Below are 16,605 nucleotides of genomic sequence, written 5' to 3'. Positions count from 1 at the left end.
TGCACACCCACTCCTATTCCCTGGCTCTCTCACCCTTGTCTGTGTCTATCCCCTGTCTGTCTGTCTGTCTGTCTGTCTCTGTCTCTGTCTCTCTCCATCCTCTACGTGCTGTTTGCAAAGCTTTGCTAAACCCTGACTCATCGCAGCTCCGGGTCACATGCTGCTGTCCCGGCCCTATCAGGGGCGTCTCCATCCTGCTGCCGCCGCCGCCGTTGGCTTAGAGGACACATCATCTCCCCTTGAGGTCCCGCATCCCTCCTCGGCTTCGTCCTCTCTCCTTTCCACCGGTGCTTTCTCAGTCTCTCGTTCACCCCCTCCCTAGGAAGGTAAGTGCCAGCACCCCCCATGTTCCTGCTGCGCACCCTGTGCCCCCCAAACCTCACACGCACTTTGGGGTCCCTGCGGAAAAGGAGCACGGTGAGCGGCATTAACAACTCAACTCCCCTCATGCCCTCCCTCCCTCCCTCCCCCTGCTCCTCCCACCTCTTTCTCCTCACCCCCTTCCCCACCCTTCTCACTTTTCTTTCATATTTTAATTGTAGGTACTCCCTCCTTCCTTCCCTACCCCCGGCGAGCATCATTTCACCTGTGAACCGAGGGAATTGCGGGGCGGGGGGGGGGGGGGGGGGGCAAACGAACAAATCTCGCTGGCGCTCCCAAGGGCATTGCCGGGAGGTGCTGCGGGATAGGGCTTTATCCTGGGAGGGGCGGCAGTGGGGAGGAGGCAAAGCTCAGTTTGGGTACTGCTGGGGAAAAGGACCCAGCCTCAGAGCAGACCAGCCGCCCCCCCCCCCCCCCCCCCCCCCTCCCTGGGTGTTGACAAAAACACTGGTCCCGGGGAGAGGGAGGGAGGGTGGGAGGGAGGGAGGGAGGAGAGGGGGTGTCTTCTAATCCGCACAGCCCCACAGCCCCCGGGGGGGGGGGGGGGGGGGGGGGCAGCAGGGGGGAGGAGGTGACAGCAGAGCAAGCAAGAGCTGCAGCAGCCACGACACTGCAGCAGTGCGGGATTCCTGGGAGCAGTGCCCAGCCCGGGCGAATGGCAGCAGCACCGGCGACTGGTGGTTGGAGCCTTGGGGGGAAAGGTCTTCGCCATGCTGGGGGAACCGCTGCGGCGGGAACTCCACCAAGACAGTGCCCTGGGGACACACAGTGCCAGGAAGCAGTGTCATCGCAGCGGTGCCGCTCTCCCGGGGTGCCCTGCCCAGCCCCTTGTTCAAGGGAGGATGCCCAGCCTCCAGCCTGGCTCCTCTCTCCTCCTCCTCTCTGTGGCTCCTGGCTATGGCTCCGTCCCAATCCCTTATCCCGGCTTATCCGCCTCTGACCTCCTTTCAGGACAGTGCAGCTGATGTCAGGGATTTCAGGGTGGTACTTTGCGCTGCTCAAAGGAGGGCAAATGCAGGGGGAACGCGGGCCAGTAACACAAGTGGAGAAAAGGGTTTAAAGGACTAGAGGGAAGAAGGGATCAAATGATGGGGTGGGGCTGGCAAAGCCGTATTTGGGCTGGCAAGGCTGTATTTGGGCTTGTCATTTGGCTTCCTTGGAGCTGGCCCTAAGGGGCAGGTGGATATGGGCAGAGGGATGTGACCGCGGACAACATGACCACGTAAGCAGAGAAGCACCGCATCTGGCACGGGTCTTGCTCCTTCAATGAGCACTTTCATTTTCCTCTGGCCCCCACGGAGGCTGCTGGGGCATGGCCAGGGCACTGCTGCAAAGGAAGCTCACAGCTGCACGGGCACAGCTCTGGAGGAAGGTCCCGTGGTGTGTGCCAGATGGCATGAGGAGCGCTGCCAGAGCCGCTGATGGGGGATCCCAGCCCAGATGGACATGGTGGAGGGCCCTGCACAGGCTCCAGAGAGCCCTGGTGTCCCTGACTGAAACTCCCCGATACAGGAAGCCCTTGCTTGAAACTTCAAAGCAACCTGATTTCTTCACACTCGTGTGATTTCCACCCACCCCTGGCAATGGGGTCGAGAGCCGACTCTGGCTTCCCCCAGCATGTTTCTCAGCTCTCCTCAGTGCTGTGACGTGCTCTTTGCAGCACTCCCCCTCACTGCGCACCCCCCCACACCGTGCAGAGCCCCTGTGCTGCCCATACCCCTGCCAGAGGCTCACACGCACCACCATGGCATGGTTCTGGCTGGGGCCCTGTGCTCACCCTGTGCCTGGCCTCGGCGCTGAGCTTTGCATGGGTCTGGCCCTGCTCAGGGTTGAGTGAATCATCTTGGGGAGGAAAATCTGACAGGGCTGGGGGCATAGGGTGACACACACCTTGCTGCTGCTCCCTCTCTGGGGAGGGGATGCAGCTCCCCAGCATCATACAGCCCCATGGTCAGGGGAATAAGAAGGTGGGATGGGGGGAGCGGATAGTTATTTTGGACCCCCTAGGGAGCAAACTTCAGCAAGAGAAGCTTTCAAATGGCTGTCCTCACCCACCAGCCTGTTTTCCACTTCAGGTTTAACCAGGCGCTCCAAAATGCCAGGTTTCCTCATCTGACAGAGATGCCTCCCAGTCTCATCTGCTTCCCCATCTCAGGAGCAGAGCAGAGGGCTGGGAGCTGGGCCCAGCTCCTGTGTTCAGGCAGAGCTGGGTCCCCCCTCCCTTCAGAGCCCTTTCTCCCATGTCAGAGGCACTGCAGCCCTCAGCAAGATGGCTCCTCGAGCTGCTGGCCTCCTCCACGTTCTGGTTGTCTCAGCACAGCCTGACCTGGCAGCTCATTGGGGTGATGGGAAAGCTGAGCTGGGCACTCGCCTGGGGCGGACGTAGCTGGGGATCTACAGGAGCTGGGCTTGGGAGCTCCCCTCTGCCATGGGCTGAAGAGGGGCTGAGGGTCACAGGGACCTGCCATCCCCTGCCCTGGCTGGTTGTGCCCCAGGCAGCCGCTGCTCGGCTGGCTCCCTGCCCGCTGCATATGGATGTGGCGGTCGCTCGCTGTCTGGCCCTAGTAGGGACCATCCTCGCCTCCCGGCAAGGAGACAGGAGATGCTGGTACCTGGTGTCCAGTCCCTGGGGCCAGGGCCAGGGGCACCTCCCGGCTGCACCAGCTGATCCCTCTCCCTCTCTGCTGGCTGTGGGTGCTGTCTCACCCTCCCCATCTCTACCACCCAGGCTTGTATCAGGAGCCATGAAAAGGGGCAGCGCTCATCCGTGGCAGAGGGAGAGAGAGCTCCCAGTTTATCTGCAGCAAAGGGAGGGAATAAATTAAAATAGTTAACCAGTTCCTGGACAAAATGTGGGTACATTCCCACAATCTGGGTTTTAATAACAATTTATAAATTTCCTTCAGCTAGTAGTTTTAGCTCCGGCTCCTAAGGTTGCTCTTTCTTGAGCTCCCTTCTCTCTGTCAGTGTCTTGTCTAGACATTAGGTGAGCAGCACATCCTGGGGCCTCTCAGAACTGAATGTGTCCTGATTCTGTCCTCTCCTCTTCACAGACTCATCATGGCAGTCGAGAGGATCCATGCCCGCGAGATCCTGGACTCCCGTGGGAACCCCACTGTTGAGGTGGACTTGTACACACAGAAAGGTACATGGATGAGGACGAGAGATAGAGGGGAGGTCCTGCCGACCCTGGCAGAGCAGGCACTGCATGGTGGCCTGGCACGCTCTGCCGAGAGCATTCTTCTCCAGTGAACCCCTAGCAGACAGCAAGCCAGGGGAAGAGGCAGAGACATAAACTCTGGTTGTGTATCTGACTTGAGCTGTGTGCCTGTTGGTAGCAGGGACTGAAAGTTTCATTAACATAAATATATTTATCTTCTTGTTATATCCCCACAATGCCCTGCTGCAGCTGTGCTTGTAGTTCTGGGACACGGTACAAGCTTGGAAACACATCCATGCTCATGAGATGGGAGAAGGTTTGTCCCCAAGATCTCCGTGCAGGCATGTACATGCAGTGTCTCAACTGGAAGAGCTGCATCTGCTCTGGGCCCAAAGCAAGGTGTGCCAAGGGGTGAGGAGCAGTGAGGGGCCAGAGCGAGCATCCGACCAGTCTCTTCCTTCTCCACTGAGGCAGAAACCCAGCCCCAGTCTGAGGAGGAGGAAGCCACTGGTGGCTGTGGGTCAGGATGCCTCTGGAACCAGGAGGAGAGCTGAGGAGCCAGACTTCCACCCATCATCTGTACTTCTGGGATCAGGGTGGACCTCTGGGTGCCTGAGATCCCGGTTTCTCAGTCTGAAAGCCCTGGGTGCATTTATTTCTGCCACCCTGGTGCTCCACCTCTGAAAAGACCAGCCATTAGCAGCCAGGCAGCAGGGCTGTCTGTTTGCACAAGGAGTTGTCACCTCCTTTCCCACAAAAGCAGGACAGTAGCAGGCGCATGAGGGTTTTTCTCCCCTTTTCACCCTCTGCTCATTTCACACCTGTGTTTCGCTGTTTCCCAGGCATGTTTCGAGCAGCGGTCCCCAGCGGCGCATCCACTGGCATCTACGAAGCGCTGGAGCTGAGAGACAATGACAAGTCGCGTTTCCTTGGAAAAGGTGGGGAGATGCCTGCTCCACACCCTGTCCCCAGGGTTGCCTGCGCATGGGGCTTCGCCAGAGGGTACTGCTCATCCACTGGTGTGATGCGGATCTGTCCCACTGCCCTCAGGGAGACCACAGAGGCACAGACCTAGCGGAAAGTGAAAGATCAGGCTTTGATCTTCCCTTGCTGTCTCCTTCTCTCAGTCTCTCTATTGATCCTCTCCCTCCCTCTTTCCACTCTCTTCTTTGCCTCACCCTCTCTCTCTCCTTTTTTCTCTGTCTCTTCCCTTCTTTAGGGGTCCTGCAGGCCGTGGATCATATCAACAGCACTGTCGCCCCAGCTCTCGTGGGCTCTGTAAGGATTTCTCTTTGTTCTCCCTTGTCCAGCGCTTACTCTAGTCCATCTCTGTCCCCCAATCTCTGTTTCTGCCTCTCTTCATCTCACTGGGTTAACAGACATAGTGATGCTTTCTGTGAACCTGGGCACTCCCCTCCTGCCCTCCATGTGTCTGTATGTCCACAGCAATCTTTCCTCTGGGCGGAAAGGATTTAACACTACCTGGTCTACCACAGCCTCTGTACCACCTAACTAGTCCCCTTGATGCTCCCTGTAGAGCTCTCTCCCACTTTCAGATGTGCTCCTCCTCAAGCACCGAACCTCATCCACACATCTGTGGCCTCACACCCCAGCATTCCTGGTGTGATGAGCAATGATTGTACTGTGCAAGGTCTGGCAGCCTCCCCAGTGCAGCCTTGCAGAGCAACGGTGTCACATATGCAACCTGTTTACACGTGAAGATCTGGAGCCTGCTCTGAGGAGAGCTGAGCTGAAGCCACGTTACACCCTGTGCAGCCTGTGAGGGGGGGTTCTGGCTGAAAGCCCAGCTCTCTCCACCCCTGAAAAATACCCGGCCTGGTGGAGGGCTGCCTATGTTGGGCCTAATCATACTCTCCACCTCAGTCCCGGGGATGGCTCCATCCAGTCTACATCTGCTTGCTTGGGGTTGAGCATGTACCGTTGTTCTGCCTAGCTTCTGTGTAGCCACAGCACCACAAAGCTCTCTGGAAGCTACCAAAAGGCTGGGTTAATCCCTGAGGGCTGTGTCCCCAGCAATCCATGGTCTTACCTGGGCTGCAGCTGATCCCCTCTCAAGCGTGGGTACATCTACACTGCACTGCAGCAACATCATTGTGGTTACCTAACCTGACGATATACCAAGGCACTAGTTTCCAGAGCTTTGTGTGTATATGTTCCCCCACAAGCTAAAAAGGTCTCTGTACTCCCAGCTTCTCCATCAATGCCTCCTTCCTCGCACACCAGAGCCAACAGCTCTCCTCACCCTTCTCAGGAGCTGTTTCTTTCTTGCAGGAACTCTCTGTTGTGGATCAAGAGAAGATCGATAACCTGATGCTTGAGATGGATGGCACAGAGAACAAATGTAATTCATTCCTCTTTTTTTTTGGCCTGAGAAGTAAAGAGCATGGGAGGCTGCAGGGCTGGAGTGGGGGCACTGTCAGAGCTGTGGTGACCCTCAGGCTGGGCTAGCAAGGGCACCCACTGGGCCTGAGGTCGCTGCCTCAGAAGTCCAACTCCTCCTTGGTTTTGCCCACAGCCAAGTTTGGCGCCAATGCTATCCTGGGAGTTTCACTGGCCGTGTGCAAGGCAGGAGCTGCAGAGAAGGATGTCCCCCTGTACCGGCACATTGCGGACCTGGCCGGCAACTCCGATCTCATCCTTCCTGTGCCAGTAAGACTCCTTTGTCCTTGACATCCACCTTCAGAAACTCCAAAATAAACCTCAAAGAGTGTGTTGGGAGGTAGAGGAGGAAGGGATGTGGGACTGAAACATCAGCTGGGCGCACTGCACTCGTCCAGGAGGCAAACCAAGGCCTGAGATTTGTCAGGTTTCAGAATGGAAAAGAGGGACCTGAGGAGGGTATGGCACAGGTTGTGGTGGGAGTTCACTGAGTATCTCACTCTTAGCACAAGAGTCAGAGGGCATTACATAAATCCTCTGGGGCACCATTCAAAATGAGCATATGGGTCTTCACAACCAGGTGTATCTGCCCTGTGAAAGTCCTTCACAAAGGGTGTTGTGGATGCTGACATTTTCCCAGAGTCAAGAAGAGAAAGGTCCTGGGAGAGAGAGATTGACATAGCACTGCTGATCAACACATACAGATAAACACAGCACAGATAATCACAGCTTGGGAGATCTCTGAGAGGGAAGCCAGTGGGAAAGTCCTCTCCAACCATTTGCTCTGAGCCGCTATTGGAAGGGAGACCCCGGGCTTATGTGTCTGATGTGTTGTAGCTGATGTGTTACTCCGCGGGATGTGGCATGAACGGGCATGGTGACTCATCTGAGAGCCGCCTCTAGGTGGTACCAAGACCAGTTCCTTCAGCTCTGATTCTCTTGTGGACTCTTCTAGGCTTTCAACGTGATCAATGGAGGTTCCCACGCAGGCAACAAACTGGCCATGCAGGAGTTCATGATCCTGCCCGTGGGAGCTGAAAGCTTCCGCGATGCCATGCGCATCGGGGCTGAAGTCTATCACAACCTCAAGAGTGTCATCAAGGAGAAGTATGGCAAAGATGCGACCAATGTGGGTGATGAGGGAGGCTTTGCTCCCAACATCCTGGAAAATAGTGAAGGTGAGAGCCCTGCAGAGATGGGGTACCCCTGCCTGCAATGCTGTGACTTCCCATACCCAGCTCACAGCATTCCCCAAAGTTTGGTTCAAAATAAGATGCCTCAGTGTCATTGAGCTCCTGTGTCAGGGAATGGTTTCTAAGCTCCTTCTCCTTGGGGTGGCCTTGATCTGTCACAGCTTCTCCACACAAACCTTTCACGCGTGTGCACACTTTTCCAAGGCCTTTCCCCAGTTTGAGGGGGCATTGTATTTTAACATCTCCTTGTCCTTTTGGACTTGGCCTCCACAGCTTCTTGGTATGGATTTTTGCGCTCTGGGCTCCCTTCTACCTCTCCCATCACACTATCAGAATACCAGTGGCTCTCATAACCCTCCCAGGGGAGGTTCCCACCTAAAGGCGGAGCTTTCTGCATGGGCTGACTCTCCTGACTGCAACTCTCCTCCTCCCAGCTCTGGAGCTCCTCAAGGAAGCTATTGACAAAGCGGGCTACACAGACAAGATTGTCATTGGTATGGATGTGGCAGCCTCCGAGTTCTACCGTGATGGCAAATATGACCTAGACTTCAAGTCTCCAGATGACCCAAGCCGCTACATTTCTGCAGATGAGTTGGGCGACCTCTACCAAAGCTTTGTACGTGACTATCCAGGTGAGCTGCTGTGCTTGGCAGTAGGGAACGAGCACTGGTGTTGCACGCTTAACAGGTGCATCCCCTCCATGTTTTTGGGGTGGGAAGGGGGGCAGCTTGGACTCATGTCTCTTCTGTTGTCCCTTCAGTGGTCTCCATTGAGGATCCCTTTGACCAAGATGACTGGGAGGCCTGGTCCAAGTTCACGGCCAATGTGGGGATTCAGATAGTGGGAGATGACCTGACAGTGACAAACCCCAAGCGCATTGAGCGAGCTGTTGAAGAGAAGGCCTGCAACTGCCTCCTGCTCAAAGTCAACCAGATTGGATCCGTCACGGAGGCCATCCAAGCGTAAGTCCAGCCCTCTGCCCTTGTTGTCCTGTAGTTGGTGATAAGGCACAGCAGGGTGTCACACTATCCATTGGACCAACAGACTTTCATCTCTACTAGGGTTGTAGGATGCTGAGGGTGGGAGGAGAGGGTGTCTGGATCCCACCCTGTGCAGGTGGTGCTTATAGGAGTGGGAGCTACTGACTGCATTTCTCAATACTTGCAGCTGCAAGTTGGCCCAGGAGAATGGCTGGGGTGTGATGGTGAGCCACCGATCCGGGGAGACCGAAGACACCTTCATTGCTGACCTGGTTGTAGGACTGTGCACTGGGCAGGTAGGTGAGACCCAGGCCATGCACAGGCCTGGAGGAAGGTGAAGGGATATGAAGACAGAATCCCCTGCTCCGCCATGGGAAACCGGTGCAAGTCATAACAGTGTCTTACAGTGTTTGTTTTGGGGAATGCTTTACAGATAAAGACGGGTGCTCCCTGCAGGTCTGAACGCCTGGCTAAATACAACCAGCTCATGAGGTAAGGGGCTCCAGGGACAGGAATGCAGAAGAGAGAACGGCAGAGTGACTGATTGGGGTGGGAGAAGCTGAAAGCCCAAGGGTAGTGGGGCTTGTGAGCTGACAGTAGGATCCCGAGGGGTCCTCTGGAGCAGTCTCCTTCCCTCCTCCTCGGCGTGAGGGTGCAGCCCCATGGGTACAGGAGCTTAGCTCCTCCAGCCCATGTCAGCTTCCCATTGACACACTGCCTCTCTAGCACCCCGGTGCCTCTGATGCTCCCTTGCAGCAAGGGCCTGACATGTGCTGTCTCTCTCTCTTCTCTGCAGGATTGAGGAAGAGCTTGGCGATGAAGCACGCTTTGCCGGACACAACTTTCGCAACCCAAGTGTTCTTTGAACATTGTCCCCAGAGCACAGCCACCCTGCTGCTCCTTTCCACATCACAGACTCTGAAGCCCCCTTCCCTCCACCGCTCCCTTTTTTGCTCTTTCTCCCCGCCTCCGCCACCTGCTTCCTTCTCACCTCAAACCCCCTCGAGTTCAGGTGTCCCCAGCTAGATGTGCCCAGGTGAAGGATGAGAGAGAGGCCTACACCCTGTCCCTCACTTTGGGGTCATAAGCATTTCTGGATCTAGCCATTGTGTATCTTTTATTTTCTGTGCAGGGCCGTGTCTGAGCCACGCTGTTCACATGTTAGACTGCGGGAGCATGCTGCACGGTGTGTCTCCCTTGTATGCCAAAGCATGTGCAGTGAACATATGTGCGTTGGCTGGTGTGTTTGGACAAGTGCCGCACCTGTAGCTGTGTCTGGATGAGTGTTGCCAATGGCTCGCTCTTGTGCATGTGTGTAGGTGTATCTGTACTGGCCTGCGGCACCCTCGTGCCCCAGGCACGTGTTTGTGCTGAGCCCCGATGGGACCCAAGCGTCCCCTCCTTCCACCCCGAGTGCTGCGCTGTGTTGGGCTGTGCTTGCTGGCAGCTTAGCGTTGAAGTGCACTGCTGTCCCTCACTGGGTGCGTGTGTGTGTGTGTGTGTGTGTGTGTGCTGTCAGTCTCCGGGTCAGCACGTAGTACTGTGGGGCAATATAAAAACACATCCGTAAACAAACCCATGCTCTCATTTGCTTCTCGTGACCTTTTTCTCTCTGTTTCCTTCCCTCTTGCACTCCTTCACCCTCTCCTCCACCCATAATATCTGCTTCACCTTCTGGACAGCCCATGCTCAGCTGAGCAACAGACAAACTACAGATCCCTAAACTCAATTAAAATGTATTTCACACCTGATTTGCCTGGCTTGGCCTGATGTTCTCTCTACATGCCAGTGTTTGGGAATGGGGACATTTTGCCATCAAAGCAGGAGAGGCTTATGCAGAGAGCTAACCAAAACAAGCAGAGGGGACTGGCAAACCAAAGAAAAGGCCCAGATACCCCCACCTCCTTTCACAGCCTTGTCCCACAGCCAGGTTGCTCTGTCAGCCACCCAGCTAGGGGACATAGATGGGAAAGTAGGTGGAAAGGTGGGAACTGCCCCCACCATCTCCACCAAATCAAGTCATATGAAGATCTGCTGCACAAGCGTTTGAATCATGCTCTCAGCCGACGTCAGGGTAGCCCACAGACCAGCTTCCCACCGGACTCAAGTGGCTTGAATTGCAGCTCTTTGGGAGAGAAAAAGTGGATCCTCCTTACCCAAAAGGGGCTTGCAGAGCAGTGGATGGAGGGGCAGGTGTGATGTCAGCCTCTCTCAGCTCCATCTTTTTTCACAGGGTCAGCCCAGCAGTACTTGGGGAAAGTAGCCCATGCCCAGCAGGCTGAGTGCCAGCAAACCCAGCGCCTGCTCGACAGCGTGATTCTGGACAGACTCCAATGAAGGCGGGAGCTGAGGGGTGCTACTGTGAGAAATCCAGCCCAAGCTATGGCAGAGAATAAACGATAAAACCACCCTGCCCACCATTATTGGTTCACGTCAGTAGCCCCTCTGCATATTTGGGTACACTCAAGTCCTGCAAATCTCCTCCACTACAGAAAGTTTCCAGACCCTCGCTTTAAGCCACACCACCCTGCCTTTTGTGGTGAGTAAGCACAAGGGTTAAGACCATGGTTGCTCAGCAAATTCTAAGCCCCCCCCCCATCCTGATGCAGACTTTAAATCAAAAGACAACACTTTAAAAAGTTGGCATTTCACCACTGATTCTTTACTAAATAGCATAGAAAAGGGAATAAGTTCAATAAGGGAAGACAAAGGCTACAGCACACATGCCCAGAACAGAGAAGAGGGTGGGAGGGTGGATGTGAGGGTAGAGATAGGATTGGTTTCTAGGGGATCACTAGTGAACACAGAACAAATCTCGGCGGTCGTGAATAGCTTGTGTCCCACTGCAGGCCCTGATCCCCTCCCCCCAGCCCCTCTGAGCAGCAGCGTATCTGCGGAGTAGAGCTCACCCCACAATCAAAGCCTGCCCCTAAACCCCAGTATATCCAGCTCCACGCCTCCTGCCCACGTGTGAACAAACCCACGCAAACCCCGGAGATGCTGGGAGGCACACGAGGCCGCTGCCGAGCATCTCCAACAAAGGAGGATGCTCCGGCAGACGGCAGCCCGCGTCCGGGGAGGCAGCGGGGGGGCCGGGGGCTAAGGGCGGGGGGCCGGCGGGACCCAGGGCCACGGCGGGGGGGGAGGGGCGGAGGGCCGCCGCTGCCTTCTGGGAGCTGTAGTCCGGGCTCTGCTCGGGGAACGCTCCATTTTGCCATGCCGGAGCCCGCCCCTGCGCCGTGATATGCGGCCCCCGGCAGGGAGGGGGGAAGGGCCCCCGCGCCACCCTGCGCCCGCCGGGGGGCGTTGGGGGGTGGGGGGGAGCGGCCCCTCCCTGCCGGGGCGGCAAAGGGGGGTGCCCACCGGTGGGTGGGATGCTCCGTGCGGATCGCCCGCAGCGGTGCCCCACACTCACGTCTCCCGTAAAAGCGTTTGTGTGCGACAGCGCTGTTTTGGGGAAGGAAAGTGCATTTTGGCTGCGCGCGTGAAGGACACGGAGCCGGCTGTTTTCCAGTTGTACCTAACTGCTGTTTTCCTTTGTTTTAGGCGCTGGGATTTGGCAAGCAGTCTGGGTATTGCTTAGCGAGCGGGGCAGGTTTTTTGAAAATAAAGTTTCTAGCTTTCATATTCACAAGAGCATCTCCCCTCTTCCCGCACAGCACAGACCATTCCCCCCCCCCCCCCCCCCCCCCCCCTTTGTATTTTTTGTGCAAGGAAGGAAATGAAGCACCCAAGGTAGCCTGTGTTGCCCATTTAAATGCGGCAGTGCCGTAACAGCAGGGAACCGGTATATATTTCCCTACGTTGTGGTAAGAATCTGTTAGTGAAGAACTACGGCCAGTGAGGTATTGCCACGTCCCTTTGTCAGGGAAGACGCGTGAAAAAGCACTGAGGTGATGAGAATGCTTTGTGCCATAGCTGTGCCTCACCTTGATGCCTTTTCTAAATCAAAAGAGTTTGTCGCTGATGGCACAATGTATATAAGGAATATGCGACACTGGTGTGTTTGCTTGGGTCACAGCAAATACTTACCCTTAGCTAATGCGTCATAAGATAAATGCTGCTTTCTCTTTGCCTCTGTGGCAGAGATTTGGTTATAGTTTCTTTGTGACAGAAATGTCCAAAGGCTTCGCTATTGCCGCACCTGTGGACTCATGTTGTATAAGCTGATGTCTTCATCAGGTTGCTGTGCTATAATGTGCATTCAATCAGAGTACAAGGAACAGCACAGAGACAGGTGGGAGATGTGACAACATCTGTGAAGGGAAACATTTGTTGGTTTTCTTTTAACTCGCAAATCGTGCTCTGTTTAGATGACATTTTCCGAGCAATGTTGAGCTGTTATATGGATAATTTGACACTAGTGGCCATCCTCCCTCTGAAGCCTGGATGGCCCAGGCTGGGTTCTGGCTTGGAGAAAGACTTTCTCCAGGTTATCATTTCTAAATAGGTGCATGTGCCCATGAAGGAGCTGGAAGAGGAGATGTCACTGAATTAGGCTAGTTGTAGAGTGCACAGGGAAGTCTCAACGATAAAAGGCTACTGAATTTCTCTAGTCTCTTTTTGTCTCTCTCAAGAATGATGGGGTGGTGTTCAACCTTAGGAAACCAACATCTTTAACACGGGAAGCTGTCAGAGACACTCTTCTGCTGAATATCTGACAAAGATCCAAAAATTTAGGTGCTGGGTAACTCCTATAAGGAGGTTGCAGAGAGGTGGGGGTGAGTCTCTTGAACCAAGGAACAAGCAACAGGACAAGAGGGAATGGCCTCAAGCTGCACCAGGGCAGGGTCATACTGGCTCTTAGGAAGTATTTCTTTGCAGAAAGGGTTGTTGGGCGTTGGAATGGGCTGCCCAGGGCAGGGGATGAGTCCCCATCCCTGGAGGGGTTGAAGAGTCAGGTTGACCCAGCACTGAGGGATCTGGTGGAGTTGGGAACGGTCAGTGTGAGGTTAATGGTTGGACTGGATGATCTTTAAGGTCTTTTCTTGTGGGAGAGCTGAGCATGCACATGACCAATGTGATCAAGCAATGCCCGTTTATTACAACTAAGAAAGCCCTTTTATAATGTTCTCCCGCACACGTGAGTAACATGCAGTGCAAGTCCTCAAGATTGGACAGTTAACTTAGCCCGTGCTTTAAACCTTCTTATGATTGGATAAAAAGTGCCACATCAGCCTTGCCAGGCTTCCTGCCTTGTGGAACTTCCTCTTCTGTCCCAATCCCTTCTGGGGGTTGTTTGTCTCATCGAGTTTCTCCCCCCTCATTCAGGGTCACATCCTTATTGCATTCTTGCTCGGCTGAGGCTCTTATCCATCTTGTTCTCACGCAGGATTGCTCACATGGCCATTCTCTCGCAGAAAGCCCTCTAGAATCCCAACATTTTCCAACCTAGATGATTCTGTGATTCTGTAATTCTGTATTGGGCACCTTACTTGAATGAGGAGTATCTGGCTCTGCTGCTGAAAGATTGAATGTGGACAGCTTGGACAGGTTGTTAGGAGGGCATTACAAAGCTTGCTCTCTGGGTGAAGATCAGCTAACTAGAGTGTTGCATGTCTCAGTGTGGAAGCAACTATAACTGTGTGCTGCGCCATGTACAGGAGAGATAAAAAACCTCCATCAGTGATACAGGTGCCACAGCTTTGGGTAAGCTATGTGCATCTTAGGGGTCTCTGCTGGCACGGTGCACATCCTGCTGTGCCGCAGGAATCAGCTGTGCAGCTGTGGCAGGCCGGCACATCTAGTGGACAACTGAACTAGGGTGATGGGTACGGTTACCACCCTTGCCCCTCACTTCCAGGGGCTGCCAGAGTGGCACACAAATGAATGTCCATAATTAACACCTCCCTGAGCTGCAGCCCAGACCCAGTTAGCTTGATTAAATGTTACACTGAAGCAGTTCATTGTTTCATTACCAGTCACTGAGCTATCTCAACCATGGGGACAGCCATTACTGGGAGACTGGTGAGACTGGGCAAGGAGGTTTGTAACCTTCTCGGTGTGTGTGTTGGTTTAAGCCCTGCCGGGATCTGAGAGCACGTTGCCGTTGCCCCTCCCCCACCCTCAGCCGGTCGGGCTGGAAGTAAGGCACAAACCCATGTTAAAATAAGAAGAAATTTAATACAACAGTGTGATAAACAATCTGAACAACAGTGGCAATGATAACAACAATAAACAGCAATAACAGTGAACAAGACAAACGATATACAGAGAAATACCGCAAATGGACATGGAGCAGTTTCCCGCCACCAAAAAGCCAAAGAGAAAAAAGAGTCAAAGTTTCCTGCCCCTGGACCTGACATCAGCATGGTATGAATAACCCGGCTGGAGATCTCTTCCCCCTCTCTCTCTGCTTGGGAAACTTAACTTATCCTAGTTGAACCAGGACAGTGTGTCATTTACCAACAAACACCTGTTCTCAGGTACTTGTGTGAGTTCAAGAGAGCAAGCCAGGCAAAGTTATCCTGGTTGGCCCTGGCTGGGTTCTGGCCTGGAGAAAGGCTTTCCCCAGGCCTAGCACAGACTAGAGGGCTTGCTTGCTTATTCTTTTAATTGAGGAGACTACTATGTGCTGTGTGTCAAAAAGGGAAACTGGGCTCTGTGTATTTTCAGGAACAGAGTTTCATGGGAAGATTGAGATGGGAAGGGATGACTGGAGGTCTCCACTCCAAACTGCTCATGGCACAGCTGGCCCCAGACCTTGATCAGGCTGCTCAGGACCTGGCAGTTCCCAAACATCTCCAAGGGGGAGATTCCTCAGACCCTCCGGGCACCTGTGGCAGTGCTGCACCACACTCCAGAAAGAGGTTTTCCCTTTATCTAGTCAGAATTTCCCTTGTTGCAAATGTGGCTGAAGAGATCTCGGGTGATGATGTGGCCCGTCTCCCTGCTCTGAGGGAGGACCAGTGGCACCCCAGCAAGCTTGGTATCTGCTTGCTGAGCCTCCTAGCAAGCTCAGAGTCCCTAAGTCATTTATCCATCCTGAAAGGATACAGCTAATAATGCTTGTGATTTGTCCAAGGTTTTCAATCTCTTGATTTCAAAGGTGAGATAGTTTTATTTCTCATGTTCTGCAACCAGTCCATCTTGGTCTCTCCTCATGGGCCCACACAACTGCTTGTGTTTCTCTTGTCTATTTTCCATTTATGCTAACCACACTGAATCAGAGTAGAGTGTGGTTTTACCTAGCAGCAATTTGGCTATGAGGATTTTTGAGTGAGGAAGGGGAAATGGTCTGTCACCTTTGGGAAGGCTGACAGCACCTGTGTTGACCTCTGGAAGCCTGCGCCTGGTCACATCCCCACAGCTTGTCCTCACCCAGCCATAGACCAAGAAAAGGTACTGACATGCTGCACTTGTCTTCAATCACTCATCATTTTTCATCGCTCTGGCCAAAAACCTTGGCCATTAGTGGTCATGATGCTTTTTGTCCACAAGTAAGCCCTCAGAGGTCAGGATTACACTAATGCAAATTGTTACCCTGCCCCTCTGGTCTTGCTTCTCTTGTGAATCACCTCCGACGTCTTTTCATAAACTAAGATGGCAGGCTTTATAGGAGACAGGCCACCTTTGGCTGGCTTCTTGAAATGATGCTAAACCTAGTAAGATTTTCATAAGGCATTGGGGTGTCTGCCTCTTCTCTCATGGAAATAATAAATTACACTAAAATCCTGCTAAGAAATTTAACATTTGGTTAAGTCAAATTTTTGAACTCAAGCAGCTGAGCTGGTTATGGGAGATGATGACATGAAAACCAATCGGGTCTTGATTTTGTGGTTAAACAAACTTGGTGTCACATGTTTACTGATCCAGAAGACCCTGGGACTGAAGCAGTATCAACCAGTGCATCTTTCAGAGGCTTTTCCTCAAATCACAAACCTTAGGCATCTGGATATTTTGTTTAGCATCCAGAAAACAGGGATTTTGACAAGATCTTCCTCCTTCATGAATCACCACTTGGGCCTCTAAGAGTCACAGTCATTATGAGCTCGGGACGAAAGGCTGTCAACTCTGAAGATAAGAGTTTGAAGCAGCTGTGACAACAGCAAACGCTACTATCTCAACAGCAATAACAGTATTTCTGGTTTTCTGGGGCTCAGCTTGTTGAGACATTTTGTGAAGCAGCTTACCTCTGGGCTTGGGATCAATGGAGTGTTCTCTTCAACACAGCACCTCTGCAAAATCATATTCTGAACAGTTTCAGACTGACCACTCAAAATCAGTGAGAGTTTTTGCAAATGTTAGCCATGGCTTTTTCAATCCTCCACTCCACATGTGGAAGCCAGAAAGTCCTAGGGAACAATAGCACCCTGGGATTACTGCTGACAGGGCGGAGGCTCTGGGCGAGGGTCAACACAAAGCGGTGGGTTGGGGAGAAAAGTGGATGAAAGAATGGCTGAGGGCTGGAGACATGAGGCGTGATTATATTGTGCAATGGGGTGCTGTGTGCCAACAGGGCTGGCTCAGGAACGAGAGGCACCAAGAGCAA

General features: G+C 53.6%; 1 protein-coding gene across 3 annotated transcripts; it reads left to right on the top strand.

Moving 5' to 3' along the window:
* The first annotated feature begins 182 nt into the window (after window positions 1-182).
* Window positions 183-9,865, top strand: ENO2 (enolase 2). Of its 3 annotated transcripts, none has more exons than XM_074895841.1 (12): window positions 183-326; window positions 3,435-3,526; window positions 4,384-4,479; window positions 4,761-4,819; window positions 5,834-5,903; window positions 6,078-6,211; window positions 6,897-7,119; window positions 7,569-7,766; window positions 7,895-8,096; window positions 8,302-8,410; window positions 8,548-8,606; window positions 8,911-9,865. In XM_074895841.1, exons 2-12 carry the CDS (start codon window positions 3,442-3,444, stop codon window positions 8,978-8,980), a joined length of 1,305 nt encoding a protein of 434 aa, XP_074751942.1. In that variant the 5' UTR covers window positions 183-326; window positions 3,435-3,441; the 3' UTR covers window positions 8,981-9,865. The 3 variants fall into 3 exon arrangements, with proteins under 3 accessions (XP_074751942.1, XP_074751951.1, XP_074751932.1); XM_074895850.1 differs by having other exon boundaries at window positions 185-417; XM_074895831.1 differs by lacking the exon at window positions 183-326 and adding an exon at window positions 346-365.
* The last annotated feature ends 6,740 nt before the right edge of the window (window positions 9,866-16,605 follow it).

The sequence above is a fragment of the Athene noctua genome, chromosome 1, assembly GCF_965140245.1.
Source record: "Athene noctua chromosome 1, bAthNoc1.hap1.1, whole genome shotgun sequence".
Taxonomy (NCBI): domain Eukaryota; kingdom Metazoa; phylum Chordata; class Aves; order Strigiformes; family Strigidae; genus Athene; species Athene noctua.
The sequence above is the reverse complement of the archived record's forward strand: the minus strand, read 5'-3'. Positions and strand labels throughout refer to the sequence as shown.